This window comes from Haliotis asinina, chromosome 3 (assembly GCF_037392515.1).
Source record: "Haliotis asinina isolate JCU_RB_2024 chromosome 3, JCU_Hal_asi_v2, whole genome shotgun sequence".
NCBI lineage: Eukaryota > Metazoa > Mollusca > Gastropoda > Lepetellida > Haliotidae > Haliotis > Haliotis asinina.
Genome location: NC_090282.1, coordinates 28,650,186 through 28,672,379, shown reverse-complemented (window position 1 = coordinate 28,672,379; position 22,194 = coordinate 28,650,186). Strand labels below are relative to the sequence as shown.

The window sequence follows — 22,194 nt, the reverse complement described above, 5'->3', positions numbered from 1 at the left end:
TTCTCTGATACATATGGTTTAAGCTCAGTCTGCTGAATTTGTTTCATGAGTTTAGTTTTATGCCACACTCAGCAATATTACAGTTATATGGCGGCGGTCTGTAAATAACCGAGTCTGGACCAGACAATCCAGTGACCAACAACATGAGCATCGATCTGCGCATTTGGGAACCGATGACATGTGTCAACCAAGTCAGCGAGCCTGACCACCCGATTCCGTTAGTGAGTCTTACAAGCTGAGTCGCCTTTTATGGCAAGCATGGGTTGCTGAAGGCCTATTCTATCCCAGGAACTTCACGGGTCCTTTGAAAGAAAGTGTCTGGATCTGCTGCTAACAGCTCCATTTTATCACAAAGCAATTCCATTATGACAGAAACTTGTTTGGTGTAAGCTTGGATGTAAGGTACAGGAGACCTTAATATTCCCATTTGTAATATGACAGAAATAACAATTAAAATAATCACACCAAGATTAACTGAAAACATTATATTTTGATTCTTTTTATTTATATTATTTACATTATACATAACAATATGTCATTTATTGTCAGCTGTGACATCCTGAAGGACATAAGTTTGCAAAACAAATTCAACGCCTTAGACTTGTAACCATTGCTCCTACCTGTAGTATAAGACACATCATAAAACCAACAGAACATCTTCTCAGCTGTATGTCTGATATACAGTTCCAGCAAAAGCACCATTTCATTTTTCAATGGTAGAGTATCACAAGATAATGAATGAATAAGTCAGAAATTAAGTTACACAAGGGTCTCAAGGAGTCAGTGCCTCCTGTACAGCTTCCCATGTAATGATGTCCATTGTTGCTGTAATCATCTCACTCAGATACTGAAATGACAAAGCATGAGACACGCATGATGCCAGGGACATGTTCAGATATATTTTCCACCCACCACATGCAACATGACATAATAAAGACCTATCTGGAATTTCAACAGCAAGAGCAACATGATCTACACCAGGATATCCTGTCCTGGGCTCATCAAAAGGAGGTAAGCATGACTACACGGGACCTTCTGTTTGGGAATCTACACTAGCAAAAACAAGGACCTATCCTGCTCTGGACTCTCCAAAGAGAGTTATGTGCAAGTACTACGGGATACAAAATCAGCCTTGGAATCTCCATGTCTTTGATAACAGAGAGATAGGAGCGACATGACATGACATTTACTGAGTATGACATTATGTCTAACTCATGTGTTGTTGAATTTCACAACCTACCGTTTCAGTCATTGACTGACCAACCACATATCTTTTAAGTACATATTTCCGAGGCAGAGTATTTCAAATTGCCAGGTTAGAGAATAATTATTATGAGATTGCCTTTCTTCTCAGTAGCAAGATTTACAGTATAATAATAGAATGGTGTGCACTGGTTTACCTGCCCAACTGGCCCCCGGCTGTAGAGAAATATCTGTTGAAGTCAAGTCTCAGCAACAATTGGGCAAGATGTGGGCTGGCATTGTGGCTTCGCACACTGGACAGTATCTTGAATAACAAGCTGGACTGACGTTGGAAGTTCTGCAAACAACATAACACACCATCAGTGTCAGCCTGTAATACACTCCGGGATGAGCAAACACTCTTCACTTAAAGTATCATGACCACAAAAAGTTATCTGTGAAAAGCTGTTGAATATTCCACATACATATTATGAATGAAAAATGGAAAAGAACATTACCTCTTGGAACAGCATACTTAGTCTTAAAACAAAAAATATCCCCCCCCTACCTCCCCCCAAAAAACTTTGTTGATAAGCTATTAGTCAACAAAACTGCACCTCGTCAGTGATGCACCAATGAAATGTAACCAATCAAATACATTGACAGTAGTGGGGAGAGTGCTGCAGAATATTCCCTGAGCAAGTTGATCAACTATTTGGTCCATGCCATGAACATGCAAGATGAGGAACATCATGTTGGGATGAGTTTCCGGTTATCCTTAACCCTTGCAGTGCAGAGAAGCTGTAGTTTTAGCAGTAGTTTTTCACTCTGACTGTTCTAGTATCTGTCAAGGAGACATTCTACATTGTCATGGTACCTTTGCAATGGTCTGGAGTTGCGGAATGGTGTGTGTGATGTTGGCTGACTCTGCTTCATTTACCAGTCGTGAGAAGGTGGAGCACAACTCCAGGATGTCAGAAAGGCAGCTGGATACCTGCAAAACCAGAGTGAGATAGCACATTAGTGTGAGAGTGTGAGAGTGTGTGAGTGAGTGAGAGTGAGAGTGAGAGTGAGAGTGAAAGAGAAATGCATTGAACTCTTTAAACAGTTTTCTAGAACACACCAGTTCAAGCTGCCATTCATATCCCAAGGTCACACGTTTCTGGCCTGTCCAAGAATCAACAATTCTGCACAAGGCAGTGACAGGGTTACCTGAGACCTCATCTCTTACAAAAAAGTATGGTACTATGATCAATTTGTTTGTTCAACACTGCAGTAAGCAATGTTTCCTTCACTTCAGTCTCACAAGCCAGTTTTCTACTTGGCCTGAGACTTGGCCCCTACTGATGAGTGTGAACAGTATGATCAGTGACACTATAGTTGAAACATGGCTTACAGATTTCATGTGAACAAAGCTCTGTGACAGGAGAGTGACAAGGAACTGTTCATGGGCCAACTTGACAGCTTCAAAATCTCCTGTTGAGTTTATTTTCTCTAGCAGAATGCCATATTGAGACTCAATCACATCAACCTGCAACAATTAAGTCAAATTGATCAACTTACATTAGATTGACATTTCGACCAAGCCATAAAGTATAAATGATGTACCAAATGACTGTACATTGTGCATAAGTGAATTTTCCCCAGATCCTGTACCAAACAAGAGCACAGTAGACTGACAAATCCCATGGTGAGTACACTTGCAGTTTTAGGTATGATGAAACATATAAAGTCCCCAAATGCTTGCCACAATATGAAGTTATTGGAACAAATTATTTCCTAAAACAGTCAGGTTCTACTTGGACTACTACAGTCTGTTCTTGATGACAGCTTTGTCAAACAACTGACTGTAACATTAACATTCACCTGAAGGTAGTACTGCAGATTATCCACAAGGAACATCATGTGTGTCCTCAGCTGCCACTTGGGCGCCTCCTCTGTACGGAGCGTCTTCTTCTTGCGTTGCATTTGAAACGTCCAACATGACTGCAGATCAGTCTGTGTTTTCTTTACTGCTAACAGGAACCGGAATATCCGGTTGTACCTAGAATTTCATATTAATTTGACTCTGACAGATATTCAACATTTTGAGACAAGAATCATGGTTTTGACCTCTAGTACTACTCAGCAAGTATCTCTGCAATAGAAACCATGTATAGGTGACAGGCAGAATATCAATGTAAGGAAATTTACTAATGTGATTCTAATGTGTTGTGCATGAGTGTATTTTGGTGCATGGTACATACGTAGAGATCTTGATCATGTAATTCTGTTATCTGGGTGGTGTGTACATGATAACCATCTACATTTAATACTTGGATATTCACTGGATCATTGTGAGCCTGTGTTTGTAGAACTTGGTGTTCAGCTTGATCAGTGTGTAATTGTGTTGTACATAATCAAGAAATTCACAAAGAACATAAAAAGAAAGCATGCATTTAAATTTGACTTGAAGAGGTTGAAGGTGTACCCACTTTTCGAGGATGTTGGGGGTGAAGAAAATGTGTAGAGGCCACTGGATGGTGCAAGTGAGGCCCAAACACTTCCAGCCTGTCTCCGCTGTGCCACCCGAGGTTCCATCCTCCGCCTGACCACTCTCTGTAGATAGGAGAGTCATTTATTTGGGTTTAAGGCTGTATGAAACAACTCACAATTAAAGGTAGGGACAAAGAAACATAATTTGGGTGAAAATAGGGACTAAACCCATGATCAGCTAAATATTGGCCGTACCCAAAATGGTGACCTATTCAGTTTCAAGACAGAAATAATGTTATCTTCTTTCCAGAACTGTACCATAAAATACTCAGTTAATGTTATTCTTGTTCTCCAACTATTGCTCCTGCTACTTGATTGTATGATAATTAACAAAAACGTTGTTATGGTTACAGACGTAGTGACTTCACATGATATTACCAATAACAGTCAAGATAACACATCAATAAAAAATTTGGCCTACTCTTCTCTGCAGCTTTAGATGTGACGGTTAGGTGGAAGTGTTGGAAGAAATTTTCATCTTCAAGAAGCACATTTCTTGCTGACTGCTGATACGCCATATTGACATCTGGAAATGGAAAGTGTTATCTGTACAGCATTAACCTGACAACTGATATTAATCTCCACTCTGATGATGGAATGTTTAACATCAATCAATACAAGAAAATTAAGACCTTGCGATGACATGCGGCAGTCACAACAGAATGAGGGAGACAAGGCCTACGTATATCTGAGATGATACATTTTTACAATACTGTTGTTCATGGAATTTGGTTTTCTTCTAGCAGTATTGATTGTTGAGACCTAACAGTCCCGACTGGACTCACGTGGCACATTAATGTTTCCACTGCAGGCAACTGGTCATGTCATAATGAAGGGCTATAACCAGTAGTACATCACTTGGAAGTGAAGAGTTAACACACCTCAAAATCTTTGTTACTTTACACTAAATAATCTCTGCAACACCAACTAATTCAAGATAATTCTTAATGTTATTGTCATTTCTTATAAAGTGATACAAATTAAGCCTTAAAGGGGCACTGATGAGGAGCGAATAATGTTTCTCGCCAACAGTCTAATTACGAAACCAAGCTGCAAACTGGTGTCAGTGTCCGCTCCCTCGACTGTGATGGACATAGGGACTGGGCTCTGGTCCACATTAGCAGAATTTCTTCATCCTAAACAGTCAGGAGGCCGGATGCCCATATTCCTAGTCTGATTGTAACAAAATATCCCAGCAGTGTAGTTTTTTTCCTGATGCCTGGATGGTATAGTGACTGATCCAATTGATCCTATTTCTCTGTTTTTCACCTTGATATTTAATCATGTCATGTTAAAATATGGTGTCTTGAGGCACGTAGCAAGCCATTTGTTTCAGTCTGAAAGACTGCAAAGCTTTATATTTAGACAGTTTTGAGGGTTGGTCCAGCTGTCATAGTAAAAATCATACTTAGATTTAGGTAGCTATGGTAGCTACCCTGGTTTATTATCTATGATAATAAAACCACCAAGTTGATTTATTTGAATTCGTAAACTAAAAACAATAACTTTGCCATTGGTAGAGAAATCTGTAAATGTTCTTACGTAAAAAATCAACTGATTACACCTATTTACCCAAGTACACCGCAAATGCCTGTATGTGTTTCTTATGTAACAAAGTTCTGTTGGTATCCTCAAAACAGTTTCGGCCCATAAGTGTTTTCAGGCTGCATGCAACACAGAGATTACATCTTCCCTGCTGTAACTCGCGTTTGATGGTATAAACCTACACGTGATATTTGTCATCATTCTCTCGATGGTCAGTTAATGAATTTATAACAGGTATAATTAGTGGTAATACCACTCAGATTACTCAACAATGGTTCCTATTTGGCATTTCTTCTGTCTGGAGTAAATACTCAACATTATAAATTAAGGTCTGTGGTGGCAAATATATTGTTATGTTATGTAATGTGTGCATGTAAGTGATGCAAGATGGTTTATCCGGTCATCTACAAAAACAAACATCGATCAAAGGATTAACCGATAACACACTGATTGATTAATTACTTTTATCTTCTACAGCGGATTTGTCATAAGGCAGTGTGTGTAGATGTACTAATCTATACTGAGTACACCTTGTAAAGTGCAAGCGTAAAAACAACATCCTCCCTTCAAAGAATTAACCACCATTGCGTTGATTGATTGATTGCTCATTAACTAATTTACTTAGAATGGCAGACATCATACAATTAGTTGCTAGGTGTGTCATCTTGGGTGACACATGAGAGGTTTATCAGGTTTTCACCAATGTGAGAGACGCGAAATGATGCGTTCGCAAATTAGACTGATGTAAGACACAAGACATACAGCAGGATTATTTACCAGCTGCAGATGAATGGAATATTGTTCTTTTATGTGGATATTGATGGATACAATCCTGAACAAGGTAGTAGCCTGACATTGTTGCTATAACATTAGTCCGTTTTACATTCATTATTTGCATTTTGTTTTAATTTATTTGTTGTACCATTCAGCAGAATCTATATGACAGAAAACACACACTAGATTGCATATAGGGTGTGTGTGAAATAGGATCCACATTGGCAGTCTGTGCAATGTTTAAATGTTACAGTCATGTTAGAAATTTACTATACGTATAGTATTATTAATTTTCAAAATCATACAAGTATGAGAATTAACTAATTAGGGTTATGAGACAAAATATAAAGATATACATTGGCTTCGTTATTTTTCCGTCCTAATAGTTTTTTACCATTTCTACCACTGGCAGATGATTAACCTTCAAAGTGTTTCATTTGTTTATAAAATACATTTGCAATGAAATAAAAATGACTTCACCTTAGTTGATCTGTCCATAATTAAACCCTCAATTGCGCATATGGGCTGCGCAGTAGAGGCCACGAACCAGTCACAAATTCTGGGATATCATGTGGGTACTCACGGGAGAAAAACAATAACAACCAGTCCACGGAAATTGCTCTGCATCAGTGCCCCTTTAATCAAATATATTAAAAAATGAGTTTATGTATTTTCATTTCCAGTAAAAGCCCTCAGAAAGGGGGTCCTGGTTCCTACCATGCTCTGTTGTTCCAGTGGGAGGGGCCTTCAGGAGCTGCTGGGCCTGGTCTATGAAGGCCAGGTACAGCTCCCCTCGGCCCAATAGGTAGAAATCTTTCATGATGCGGATCTGGTTTATCAAACCTGACTCCTGGACTATTAACACCCATAAATGCTGGAAAATTAAAAATAAGTGGTGAGGAAAATGACCATGGCCAGTACAATAAAATAACAGTCAGGTCAATATCAGATACATATTAAGGAGGTTGCATACTAAATTTCAAAATGTCAAGAAATTGCAAACTTTTTGTATCATTTTGTACACATATGTCCAGAATCTAATTATGTAATAAAAATAGCAAGCCACTGCAGCATTTGTTTGACATGGAAACTTTATTTACATCACACCACAGTTAGCAAAAATTACTGATTATAAAACTAAATCTGATTCCAACCAATCACAAATCTTAGACCCGTACCATGAAGGGGGTACCTCGGTGTTTATGTTCCCCTCATCCTTTGGGCTCAGGGAACACAAACAAACATCAAGGGTTCACAACCCCTGTTCATGATGACTGAACAACTTCTAATATCCCAGCAATGTAAAGGCAGTCTGTAAATATTCAAGTCTGGACAGACAATCCAGTGATTGATATCACACGCATTTATCTACCCAAATGGGATACAATGACATGTATTAAAAAAGTCAGTGAGCCTGTTGCTGAGTCAATTCTAACCTGAATCTTCATCGGTTGAAAGAGGAAGAAATGAAAATGAATATCAGTCTGGAATTACCATGTTAGTTGAGTGACACACATACCTCAGCAACATATGTACGGATCTTTTCTATGAGACTTTCAAACTCCATACTATTGAATAGAGACTGCTTAGAGAGTTCATGTAGAGCTCGGGCAAATTCCTGCTCTCTGTTTTTGAGTATTGACCCTGCAACATATAAGATCAGACTCAATTATGACAAGGAATTACTGACTGTAATAAAAATACTGAAAGGAGAGAAAAACAATGTGCTTTTTATGCCACAGTTGACTGGGATGGTTATTCCAGCCATATCTCAACAACAGCCACCAAGTAAGGTGCTCAGACTTGTACCACTATGTGACTGACATCAACCTGACCTACCAACACTCACACAATAATGCTGTATGACTTCCTCACATGCAGGGATCATGCACATTCATTTCAGCAAGCACTTAAATAACACTATGTTTTCATTGCGTGATATATCAGGATTCAGATATTAGAAAATTAATCATAAATTTATAGCTTTACTTATGGATTACAGATTATTATTAGCTGAAGAAAAGATGAATTAGGGACAAAGTTATGTCAATAATTAATAATGAAAATATGTACAAATGTTACACCAAGATACATGTACAGTGGCAGCTGTCAAAACTGGCATCTGTCCAATCCGGCAAGTTGGCAACACCGGCATGCAATCTCAACCCCATCCATGGCTGAACATTTACCATCAGCTCTACAATCCAGATATTTGTCTAAACTGGATTTTTTTCTTGAGTCCTAATGAGTGCTGGTTTAGACAGCTTCCACTGTATATTCAACACCAGAGTCAATGAAAAAGGCTTGACTGCAGTGTTAACTAACACTTGCTCATTGGATAATTATCATCAGCCATTTCTCTTCTAAACTAATCCAGTGCATGAAGTCCTACCTATTTTCTGTGCTTGAGGTTTGTGCCTATCATTTTCAAACATCTGTACTGACTCCCCCACGAAGAGGATGTGGCTGGACACCCTGGCTGGAATGTAGACTGGAAGTAGGTCCGCCTGGACTGTGAACTGACTCACCGAAGGAGTCTCACCAGACATACTCGACAGGTTCAGGAGGCGCTGTGGAATGCATTCATTCATGACTAAAATAACTTGTTATTTACACACCTCTGCTTACACTCTCTGTTTCCATGACAGTATTTTACAGGCCTAATGAACAGTCTTTCATTTGTTTCCATGGCAACAATAAACTTCTATTTGTAAGTCTTTGTTTCTGTGGCAAAAGTAACTGGCCATTTGAGCAGTGTCTGTTTCCACGGCAACATTTGCAGGTTATCTGTAAGTCTTTGTTTCCATGACTATGTTCATTGGCTATCTGTAGAAAATTTGTTTAAATGACAATATGCACCAGGTATCTGTGCAACCTTTGATTCAGTGACAATACTCACAGCCTTTGTTTTCATGACAATATACATGAGCTATCTGTAGAGCATTTGATTCAATGACAATATTTACAGACTATCTTTGACAACTTTTAGTATCATGATGTGTCTTTTACAATTACTCCTGCTAATATTCTGAGATATTTTCAGTTTCAGCACCTACCTGCAGCTGCCTCCCAGTTACTCCCATGATGCCAAGCTCATCATCTTGTGTATCTTGCACGTCTTCATCCGTCTGCTCACCTTGTTCCCCACCTGCCTGCTGTATGAAGAACTCTCGGTATGGGTCAATCAGACTCCCATGGAGCAGCCAAGCACAAAGCTGCTTAAACATCACCCCATGGCAGACATGGAGGACCCTACAAACATAGATACTATCAATGAACAACACTGAACACCAGTTAGGGGAAGAAAGTATCAGCATAACATGCTTAGAAAGCCTGAGGAGACATTTGTTTGCCACACTCAGCAATATTCCTGTCATTCTGTATTCTTGCTTTATGAAGCCAGCCTGTAAAGTATGAAGTGCATACAAGACAATCCAATAATTGATCAGGAAAACTGATCAACTCAATTAAACAAACATTTTTATTGACACATCTTGTGTGAGATCATGGGGTCCTCAAGCTTTGAAACATTTGTAACCTTACCTTTTAACATAATGTGATGATAAAGAACACCATTAATGGAAATAACACAATAATTACCCATTCCATGTTGGAACTGCCAATGAGCAATCCATGCTTGGTGTAAACAACCAACAGGATCATGTAATCTGCCTTGCATGACTTCCAAATTATTTACATTTACACGAATAATGTCAATCACAGGCCTGATGATCTGTCAGATTCATCTGTCAATTTCAAGTTCTTTTAAAAGACATACAAACCAAGGGAGGCAACTCAAACAGTTTCTTATTTACAAGCTGCTATTGAGAGCTCACCTATTCAGAGCTTCTTTCACAGATGGTAATCCACAAATAGAGTTCTTGTGGATAATGTCCAGAATGTAACAACCATGAGCCTGTAATTAAACAAATCAGAAATTTGTAAGCTTCTCCGAGACCTTGTTTTAACTGGTAAAATAACATTTGTCCTTATCAAATCTAATTCATTATTTATGAAAGTAATGTTGTTCCGTTATGAATGATATTTATGCTGAATCTTTTAAACATTTACGAAAAAACAAACAAAGAAACCAGGAATATAACTACCTTAGTAGAAATATTAGAATTATAAACATAATACAACCTTAACTGATTACCTTATGTGATTTTATCTGTTCAATGACAGACGAGAGAGCTGGAAACAACAGTTGGTACTGAAATGACAACAGTACAACTAAAACTTCACAAAAATGAAGCACAATCAATACTTTCTGACTTTCTGAACAAGAGGTTCTAAGGCACAGTTACATACTCTCTCTCAAGTTCAATACTTGTCTTTGCTTTAGTCTCTTTTCATTCAGTGACAAGTTGTTTTCATGTAGGCTATAAATTCAAGTCCTGAGATGTCGACCAAGATAAGGCTTGAGCACTGCAAAATATATTTAGAATGCTTTAAAGTCTGATTTACAATAAAAAAATGTAAATCTACTCATGTAAAACATGCACTCTTCTTTTCAGGTTGTCAAACATTATTTAAACATTGTGAAAATATAAAAATATGTATTTGTTTGGATAAAAATGATATCTTAGAATTATCTTTCTCCATTTTCGAGGTCAAATAGATGTTTTGCATGCCAAAATAGAGGAGAGCCCGTCTATGAGACACGATAACTACAAAATATCATTTTCATCTTGAAAAGAAGAGAATACATAATTTTTTTCTTTTCGTGACTGATGCTGTTTGTTTCAATCTGTCATTAAAGTGATGGGTCAGCCACCTATTTTGGAAGATACCGGTCAATTGAACCCCTAGGAATTCTTCAAACATCTTCATGTATAAAAATGTGGTACAACCTTCTTTTAATCAAAAAAGAAGTACATGTGTAAATCACATAATTTTCTGAATAAAACTGATGAAAGATTTTGACACTTATCTTGACTCATGCTTATTATGATTATCTCCTCCCCCTATGCGAAGATAGTGGCATACCTGAAATCCCTTGAAGTTCCCTTCTAATTGAAGCAGATGTACAATACACTCACCCATCAGTAGCATCCTTTCCTGCCAATGTAGTCACATGACCAGCCATGTTTGCCACTCTCTCCAAATCTCATAAGTCTGACATGAGAATTACTGGGAATTCAGTGTGCCTCAGAGTGGTGTTTGGGAGGGCTTGAGGCCATAAGTCAGGATAAGTATAAAATATCAATTTTATTCATGAAAATACATATTTTCCCTATTCAAACTCATGGTTATTATGCTTACAGAATCCAGCGGAAATGGGCGATGGGTCAGGCCTTGCTGTATTTTGTTGACTGCCATATAAGTACGTCCAGTACTCCCCCTTTTGGGAACTATAACGGCAAGAGTTAAGTCCCCTTCTTCCAATATTCATCTCTGTGATGGGGGGGATCCACATCAGCTGGCGTGCTGCTAGTGTCTAATGCAACTGTATGACAAGATATAATTTCAGCGCTCTGACTGGGCATAATGATAAATCCTGTGCATCATGTGGCCTGAGGACTGCAGATAATGCCCGGATGAGGAATTGTCTGTCTGGTTGTCCAGGCAGTTGATTTTTGGCGATAATATCCCATCTCAGTCTTAGATGTACAATCTCACCATGACTGGAGTCGAACTGTGTGCCACTGAAGTCCAGAGCATGCATTTCTGACGTCTGTACTGCTGTAGCTACGGCATGTAGAAACAGCATTTTCTGTGCCAATAATTCAAGCGATGTCCGGTCAAATGGCTCGTAAACATCACTTGTGAGGTGTTGTAGTATGACAGTCAAGTCTCAAGCTGAAGCCTTAAATCTGCATTGTTGGTCTTCCAGCTCGAACGATCATAGTAAGGTGAGTAGTTCGGGTACTTCAGTCAGTTTGATTCCTGTTTTCATGGTGATCACAGAGCTGAGTGCCGCCAAGTACGCCTAGAGTGTAGACCTTTCAGTCATCTGGAATAGTAGGATATGTGGCCTTCACTGAGGTAAAGACTTTCGCTCTGGCATATGTTTCAAACCGCGTTCTCCACGGTACTACCACTCTGGTATTTGCAGTGTCGGTTGTCCTAGTTCTTTGATGAATACTGGGAACCAATCTCTCGCTGGCCAGTAAGGTGCAACCAAAATCAATTGTATCAGCATTGTCTGTTTTATCTTCCCAATGACTATCGGTAGTAGTACTGGAGGGGAAACGCATAAGTGTTCAGTCCTTCCCATAAGATGCTGAGAGGGTCTGTTGGCCATGCTAACGAATCCGGTACTAGAGACATGAATGTTGGTATCTGTTTAACCTCATGGCAAATAGGTCTGAATATCTGACTGATGAATTGAAACGCCGAAACTCAATGTTGCATCAATTCCGTTGGAGATGGTTGTAAGAGGGCATGACAGTGCGTCAGCTATGTTGTTGTGTGCACATGGAATGTGACAAGCCTCTATGTGGAGGTTAAGTCGTTGATGATGTTGAAGAGTTGATAGGTCAGCTGTAGTAGTGTGTGAGATTGTGCTGGTCCTTGCTTGTTTATGTAGAATGCTACTGTGGAGTTGTCTGAATGAACCATCAGCAGTTTATTCTTCGATGCTGTCGACCAATGTCGTACTGGGTTGACTACAGCTTTCATTCCTGCTGCCACCTCATTGAGCACCCCAACCTTGCAGTGATGCATCTACAGAGATTGTAGACTGGCTCTAATAACTAGGTCCCAGCGCAGACATTCGATTGGTGAGTCCATCATGGTAGACCTGGTCTTAAGTTGTCCTGCAGAACCAATTGTAATGGGTGTAATCGCAGACGTCCTCGACTGGTCAAATCCTGTGCTGATGTGAACAGACCAAGTAGACATTGGCACTGTCGAGCTTGTTCTATCACTGGTTGAATTTTGACACACCGATCCTCTTTGACGACAATGCAGTTCAACAAAGTGAAGAATTGATTCCCGAGGAACTGAAGATCTTGTCGCTGCTCTAATTCCGATTTCAGTACAGTCTAAAGCCATCTGAGTTGAGTTAGCAGCCTGAAGGTGATGTCTAAGTGTGATCTGAGTTGACTTGTCTCATGATGCGCTTGAATGTCGTCGTCCAGGTAAATGGTGCTGCGAAGTCCCCGCCAGTGTAGATAGGTGACCATCGGTTTGGTGACCCGAGTAAATAGCCACGGGGCCGAAGATATTCCAAATGGTAGAACCATCTATTGGTAGTGCTGACAGTTGAATAGGAAGTGCAGATATTTCCTGGAGTCTGGATGTATTGGAATGTGCATGTAGGCATCTTGTAGACGGCCTGCTGATGATCTGTACCTTGTTAGTAGCAGAGGAGGTTTGTTGCAGATGTGATGTTTCCTGGGAGGGACATTCTTATCGCTGAAAGATTGTTGTTTCAGTGGAGGTCTTGTAGTTGAAGACGATCCCTATTCTGACGATGTTCTCTTCTGAGATCTAGACAATTCACAGGTACAGTGAAGCCTCGTTAATCCGGACGGTTGTGTTTTTCAGCAAATTCGTCCGGAATGCGAATCATCCGGACTACTGAATAAAATCCCACGTCTCAGCAAGCGTTTCTTCCCTTTACCACTACAAAAAAGACACGACTCTGCATTAAACAAATAATAAACATTTAATGTTATAAAGCTTATAAAATGACCAATAGCAAGCACAACAATACATGTAAATAAATTCAAGGCACTGCAAAGTCTCTCGTTGTTGATTTTCCAGGAACATTGTACAATGTCACAGTCACACCAAAAAGTCCTTCATGGTCGTTTGTGTGCGTGTTACCTTTTTCATCGAATTCTTGACACCGATGATTTTCTCGAGTGATATCTCGTCCCCGAAATGCAGGGTCACATTTTGCAATGTGATCGAAGCACATTTATGGCTTGCAGCATTGTCTAGAAGCAAAATCACTTGAACGCATCTGTCTGTCAAAAAATTTCAGCCAATCAGAAAAGAGCTCACTGGTCATCCATGCCTTTGAGTTGTGTCTGTACCTCGCGTACACTTAGTTAACAAGAGTTCATCATGTCAACTCAATGTTTATTGTTCCCAATGACTGAGGGCAGTTACGTAAACATCGCCCGGGAGGCAAGGGAGGCGCTGTTACGGTTCGTGAACATGATTTACAGTGTCCGGACAATGGAGCAATTTACTGTTTGTTTTACTGATTGGTTACAGCTATTCAGCGTCCGGTTCCGGAAACCGAATTTCCGGATTACCAAGGCAAATTATATAGGCATTAATTGGTAACAAGCTAAAATCGTCCGGGAGACGAGACATCCGGATTATCAGCGTCCAGACTAACGAGGCTTCACTGTATCTTGACAATGCCAATACGTCTGGCTGATCACTAACATCAAGAATGTCGGCTGTTAATAATATGTGGTTACAAGAAGCAGAATCAACTGATTTAGACATGACTAATGACAGTCCTTCGCATGCCTTTGAACAGAATATAAACATAATGCAAATTCTGAATCAGATAATTTCTTGCAAAGTTCACAGCAAACAGTTGAAGAACAAATAGGTTTGCAGGAAGGACATGCAGATCATCCGTTGATAGCCAGAATTTACACTGAGAGCATGATTTCATTAACCTAGTTGACGAAAAAACGTGTCCAACATACAGGAATTTTAATATTTTTCATAAAGATGATGGTAATTGCAATCCAAAAACCGAATATGATCTAATTTAGATTATAAGACTGAAATTAAAGCAAAAACTTATCGCTGTATCTGGACCCAAGTGTGCCTCCAACTGTCCTCGTCAGGCGATGAAGAAAGAGTGACAAGCATGGCTGGTAATGTGACTGTAATCATGGAAAAGAGAGGCTCCCAGTGAGTGAGTGTATTTTACATCCATTTCTATTAGAAGGGAGCTTCAAGGGATTTCAACTTCAAGTGTTCCACTATCTTCGCATAAGGAAATTCTCTCGAATTAAACCCTCAGACCTATAACCAGGCACAAATATAAGTCTTGTGTATCTTCTGTCCCAAGTACTAATGACAGCACAGGGAAGTGAACTGCCAGGTTGTCCTGGAAGTTGGTTCTTTGCTGTAAATCCCACTGGATACCTAGATGGACTGCAGCATGTTCGCCCATGTGAAAACTTGTTCAACTGCAGTCAATAGCATGAATCGCTGACATTCTAGCTGCTGTGGCTCATGCCAATAGAAATGGCATCTTCTGTGTAAGAAAGCATTAATTTTGATGGATGACTCATTATGAAAGAGGATTAGCTTGGATTGTTAAACAGAGGAATTTTCCTCCCAATCATCCTGTTGGGTGAGAATGGAGACAGAGACTTATCTTATGGTCACATGGATGCTGGTGTGCATGCTCAGGATGAGATGTATTTGGGTGCAATGTTTTTAGCATTCTTGGGAACATAGAAGCACTGTACCTCATGCAGAGGCGAAGAGAAGCAAATAACATGAGTCAGAATAAGGAAAAAAAATCAAGTTTTTCTTAATATTGTATAGTCTTGATGTCAAAAGAGAATTTATTCGTAATCCTAACAAATGTGACTACTAATTCACCACAAATTGCCAGTAACAGTCTGGCAAACAATACACATCACAGAACAAACAATACCCAAATCCATCTTAAATATATACGGATTTTGTTAAATTGCCTAATTTTCTGTAAGAATGTCCCTACCTTAACACACATTCCCTGATCCGGTGAACTCTTCACCTACTGTAAGCAGGCTTGAGAATAGATTTGAGTGAAAGAAAAAGAAAATGAGCTGGAGGTCTCAGGGGCAGCTGGTTTAGACAATTCACAAGAATGACCCCAGCGTAATAAAATCTATGGAAATTATTTATCCCTGTGTAAAGTATGTTATAGTTGAGAAATGGGAGATACTAACCTGTTGTAAGGCAGACTGTATGTGGGAGACAGGGAGGTGAGGGTCTCCAATGATATCTTGCTCTAGCTGCAGCAGCAGCTGCCTGTAATCCTGGAGAACTTCATCCAAACCATGACAAAAAGCCTTGATGTACATTCCATGTAGGTTTCCACTAACTGCGTTCTCTGGAAAGGGAAGATCCCCAGGTATATCATGAAGTAAAAACAGTCAACCTGGGTGTGTGGGTGCGTGCATGTGTGAGTGAGGTGGTATTTTACACTAGTTTTAGCAATATTCCATAAATCATTTCAATAATATCACAGCAGGGGACACCAGAAATGGGCTTCACATGTTGTATGTATGAAAGGAATTGATGTAAAATCTGCAGCCCAATGAGCGAATGCTAAACCTCTAGGCAACCTACTCCCCAACAAACTGGTTAAGGGAGAGATGACATATTACATTATCCTAAAGCCACAATGATGGGACTAAATGAACTTGCATCTACAGCTCATTATGTCCCTCCCTAATGCAAAATTTGGTCACATAATCGTCCTTAGGTTTACAAAATATATTATGTTTAATAACTATAAAGTGAGCGAGTGAGTGAGTGAGTTTGGTTTTACACCGCTTTTAGCAACATTCCAGCAATATCATGGCGGGGACATCAGAAAATGGGCCTCATTCCCCATGTGGGGAATCAGAGCTATAGCCAGGCACAAATATAAGTCTTGTGTATCTTCTGTCCCAAGTACTAATGACAGCACAGGGAAGTGAACTGCCAGGTTGTCCTGGAAGTTGGTTCTTTGCTGTAAATCCCACTGGATACCTAGATGGACTGCAGCATGTTCGCCCATGTGAAAACTTGTTCAACTGCAGTCAATAGCATGAATCGCTGACATTCTAGCTGCTGTGGCTCATGCCAATAGAAATGGCATCTTCTGTGTAAGAAAGCATTAATTTTGATGGATGACTCATTATGAAAGAGGATTAGCTTGGATTGTTAAACAGAGGAATTTTCCTCCCAACCATCCTGTTGGGTGAGAATGGAGACAGAGACTTATCAACCTGATGAAGGAGCAAGCATACGCTCCGAAATGTTGTGTTATCCACAATAAAGAAGTTGATATCCATAAATCTGGCTTTCTTATGCAAAATGTAACATTTACAATACTGATGCATCATAAAAGGAAATCCAAACTGTGAAAAAGTACTGACAATCCGACATGAGCAAATGGCTGGCACAAAACAATTGTTCATGGTTTCTTAATTTTCTGCTGAAGTCTGGTGCTAATCACTGACTGCACATTACTCAAACCATGGGCAATTTCTATAACACCTTATTCCAAAAATTTTTATATTAAAGTGGAGCAAACTTTTTCATTGAAATGTGTTTTGTCTAATGAACATTTTATGGAGTAGTTGGGTATTGTGCCTAAGAAAAGTAACAGCAGACACAGCAGTACTTGGAACACTTCATCGTTTCACTCAATGTTTCTGTGACCAGTAGCAGTACTGCACAGAAGGAAAGAAATGCCTGTTAAGCTCATCCAAGAAGATTTCAAACTGGAAACAAGGATCCTAGCATGGATGCAGTACCTCATTATGACAAGAGTCAAAATAGCCCCAGCTTCATATGCTTGTCTGAGGTTGATTAAACAAACAAGAGGTCAAACACACAAAGATAATTTACCCACTGGTGTCTCAAAGCTGCAGCAAAGCCTACCTGCATTTTGGAAGCTCAGAGTAGATCCATATTTGTGTATGAACACCTTGAACCCTCTGTACAAGGTACCCAAACGGCATAGTTGGTTTAGAACATTCACTTCTGACGGGTGGATAAATGGGAGGTCTTCCAAAACCTTAAAAAAGATAAAGTTCATTAAGGTTTTGACTGTTATGTATTAAGGTGTTCTTACTTGGACAATAATATGAATGATTTGCTGCTATATGTAATCATGGAGAGTTCCATCTCCTATTCTCGCATTAAACAAGTTTTCTGCAGTTATTGCTGATGTTCAACACATCACAGTTCTTTAACTTGCTGGCCAGGACCTTATTAATTTTGGCATTTATCAATTTAAACAAAATTATTTCAGATGGATGAACAAGAGGAACTCTTACCAAATCTTGCAACATCACAAATATTGGTAAGTTCATACCAACTGGGACCTATCATAACATTTTCCATTCCTTTCCTACTGGATTGCTTTTCTGTACATTCCACAAACTGACTTCCTTTTATACAGCAAGAACAGGAAAAGCCTCATTTTATCAATCTCAGAAGGCATTGCTTTATTACCGAACTCATGTGAGGCAATTCACCTGATGGATCTAGCAGCCGATAGACGCAGATGTTAGAATGGGCTGTTATTCAAAAAAAGAAGCATTCATATTTTCTCAGCTGAAATTGGTAAGTACCATGTGAACAGGAAACGACTTCCTACCACTTTCTTTCTAAACTATCAAGAATTGATGATAAGTGGGCTAATCATAAATGAACTTATCAAAGCTGTTTGTTTGTGTTTTAGTACAACACTGAGCAACATTCCACCTATAGGTTGGCAGTCTGTTACTAATGAATGTTACCCTAATCGAATCTTGACCAGACAATCCAGTGATCAACAGTATGAGCATCGATCTATGCCATTGTGGGCCTGTCTTTAGAATACAGCACCACAAACTTTAAAGACACGTCATAATACTATTTTACGTAATTGCAAGTGATTTTGTTCAAAAGCACGTTCTTGAAACAATGCCCTATGACGCTGGCATAGCAACAAGGTCGTCAAGCTCAGTGAGTGCGTATAAGCTCCGCTCACTGATGTTTCATCTCTACCAGCCATGTCATTACAGAAACCCAACGATGTTGCGTGTTTCCAGCAGTAGTTCCCGGCGGAGGCGCAATTTTTCGCAAGCACCAGTTTTAAATATTTTTTTCTTTTTTGACTAACATGCTCATATTTCTTTGTATTAAGAAGTGCTGAGGTGTTATATTTAGTGTATTTATATATTTTGTATTTTTAAATTTAGTAAGAATGACTTACATTGGTCACATTGCGCCATGTTTTATTATTTGCAGTTTTGTTCAATTAAAATAATCTAAATATATTCTATATTTCGGTTTCAAAAGTAACGATTTAGATCAAAGGAGTTATAACTGTAAACTAATATACATACATATCTTTGTCACTCAGTAATTTGCACCATTACAAAGAAATATTTATTTTTGAAGTGGTAAGAATTCATTACACTGGCTTCGTCAGCCATTTTCGTGCCGGTTCGGTGAGCTTATTCTATTTATTAACCAAGAGTTAGGGTTAGGTTTAGGGTTTAGGGTTAGGGTTAGGGTAAGGGACCTAAGCCAATATAGTAGGTAAATGCATGAGTACCCATCGTTTTCATTTTCCATTTTGAATATTTTGTTCACAAAGAAAAACGAGAGACCAAAAACATCAAAAGTTAAATAAACGATGAAACGGTTTGATGTCGAAATTTAGGGCTGATGGAAATCGGCTTCGAGCAACTTTCACCTCTATATCTATACTCACACGCAAAAGAAACGCAAGTTTCTATCTGAACTGAAGCACCAAATTTGGACCCCTAATTTCATAATACCTTCTTTACATAGTGATGCTTGGCGATGCTTGGAACATTTTCTGTATCATTTTATAAGATCAATGTGATCACAACAAGACGAAAACGAATCGCCAAAATGCACCACTCAAATGAAGATGTGGACATGATGCACACTTCCCACGTGGAATTGAATATGCACGATTTTTCACTACCCATAGTGGGTATAAAAACCGCCAAGAACTTTGGCATATCCTTCATTGTTCAACAATGCCGCGACTAAACCAACATGAGAGGAATCAGGCTATCGGACGTTTACACGCTGGAGAGTCTGTCCAACACATTGCTCGGCACTTTAACGTCAACATAACGACAATCTACCGTCTCCAGCATCGCTATAACACAACACAGTCAACCAATGACCGTCAACGAAGCGGCCGACAAAGGGTCACGACCCCTAGGCAAGATCGTCTCATGACACGGCAACACCAGCGTGATCCAAACTGTATATTAGTTTACAGCAAGCCAAACTGCTCGGGATACTGTCGGGACACATAATCGACGCATCAGCCGTGACACCGTTATCCGACGGCTGCGCGCCACCAACCTACGATGTCGCCGACCAGCACGTCGTCCAATACTCCGACCACACCATACACAAGCACGACTTCAATGGGCACAGGGTCATCAAAATTGGCGTCAGCGTGAGTGGAGAAGTGTCATCTTCTCTGATGAGAGTCGCTTTTGTGTGTCACATGCAGATGGACGGGTCAGGGTTTGGAGACGTCAACGAGAGCGTTTTGCTGACCGAAACGTGTTGGAAAGGGATGCATGGGGTGGTCCTAGTGTCATGATTTGGGCCGGAATTGGACTTAATGCTAGGCTTGGACCAATGTGCTTCCAGAATGTGGGTCAAGGTCGAGGACGCGGCATCACAGCTCGGCGTTACATTGACCAAGTCATCAGACCTCATGTTGCTCCATTTTTTGCCCGACATCGGAATCACATTTTCCAGCAAGATAATGCTCGTCCGCATGTTGCAAGACTTACCATGGCCTTTCTTCAACAGCACAACATAAACGTCATGCAATGGCCGGCCCTTAGCCCTGACCTTAGCCCCATCGAGCACTTGTGGGATGAGATTCAGAGGCGTCTCCACCAAGTGCAGCCAGCGCCTGCAACTGCTGATGACCTGCGTACAGCTGTACTGGAAGTGTGCAGAATGATCCCAAGGGCCTTCACAAATCGTCTGATCAACTCTATGTACAGGAGATGTGTGGCAGTGATCAATGCTAATGGTGGGCACACCAGGTATTGAATGACGTAATTCAAATGATCGAAATCGGAAAATGCAATTGCTGACACAAATTGTAAAGACCTTATTGAGTATGGATACCAATGAACTGTGTTTGCTCAAATTTCTGTACATCTGACTCCACTCGTATTTGTATACTTAACTGTTGAAAAAGAAATACAGTGATGCTACGTGTCAGACTTGCGTTTCTTTTGCGTGTGAGTTTACATCTTTTCAATAATGATTTGAAGTCTAACTCACCCTCGTGCTGTCACTAGACATGCCCATGTCTCACACATTCCCTAGCGCATCCACATTATCCTTACTGGGTTCCCTACAACACTTTTCTGTCATGACAGCATGATTTTTATACAAGCACGTCATTCATGCATGCACCGTGAAATCAATGTCTGACGCCTGACGTCAACAACCGTTTTCAGTTCGAACCATATCGGCTCATTCAACACAGCATGGTATCTTGCAGATTATGGAATAGGACGATCATGCCAAATGATATCAGGACCATTCGGCAACCATCAGTAGATTGAAAGCATGAGGCACCAAGTCTACCTGTAACCTTCGTAATTGTCCGCAACCAATTCGACTCTTTCCGTTCATTTGCTTGACATCACAGGAATGACTAGCTAAATTTTCGCATTGTGCAACTATGTGGACATAGCTCAGTCGGTTAGCTGTCGGGCTAACAATCCGAAGGTCGCGGGTTCGCGTCCAATGGGTTCTCATAAACTGGTTGTTTGTCTCACTGACATGTGACCTACGGCTGGGAGCGTCCTCACGAGAAATTGTGGTGCTGAATTCTAAAGGTGCTCCCCATTGTGATAAGATATAAGTCAAGCACGTCAGCCGCTCTGACCCTCTATCCTGTAGCAATAGAACACTGACACAGTCCTAGTACATCATGAGAAATAATCATTAGTACCCACTTTGCTATTGCAACAAGACAAAACTGAATTCATGATCAGAAAATGACAGAAAAACCAAACGCCAATGTACAGGATACTAGTGCTACTACAGGCGGTTTGACAACTCAGTCTGCTGCACTGGCAATAGATCTGTAAATGCTGTTCAACATCATACACATTTGATTTGTTCACCAACTTTTATTCCATCTCCGTTGTCCTTAAATACACCACCACAGTGACCTGTCAGGGCAAGAAGAACTTCATGAAGCATGGCTCTACGTCGTTTATTTCTCTTTCCACCATAACAAGTTTGTACCTGGCGGTAAATGACAAATTATCTCCCTTGACATACTCTTTTTAACATCCCAGCTTCCTTGCAACTGCTATTAACTTTAAATATTCAACCAGTGCTAATTTCTCCACGTAAAGGGAATACGTTCATAGTGTTACTGTGGTAACTTGAAATATTTCTTTCAGTGTACACTTTGGTTAATCACTCAGATAAGACGTTGCTCATTGG

General features: G+C 40.0%; 1 protein-coding gene across 1 annotated transcript; it reads right to left on the bottom strand.

Annotated features, from left to right (window-relative positions):
- Window positions 1-497: 497 nt before the first annotated feature.
- Window positions 498-22,056, bottom strand: LOC137277784 (gamma-tubulin complex component 4-like). The gene is made up of 16 exons (XM_067809713.1): window positions 21,871-22,056; window positions 17,608-17,743; window positions 15,903-16,066; window positions 10,193-10,249; window positions 9,873-9,952; window positions 9,093-9,288; window positions 8,429-8,606; window positions 7,556-7,680; window positions 6,754-6,910; window positions 4,139-4,243; window positions 3,657-3,780; window positions 3,049-3,226; window positions 2,579-2,713; window positions 2,060-2,176; window positions 1,401-1,540; window positions 498-847 (listed from the first exon to the last, which is right to left on the bottom strand). The coding sequence occupies exons 1-16, from the start codon at window positions 21,943-21,945 to the stop codon at window positions 841-843; spliced, it is 1,974 nt and encodes a 657-aa protein (XP_067665814.1). The 5' UTR covers window positions 21,946-22,056; the 3' UTR covers window positions 498-840.
- Between the last annotated feature and the right edge of the window lie 138 nt (window positions 22,057-22,194).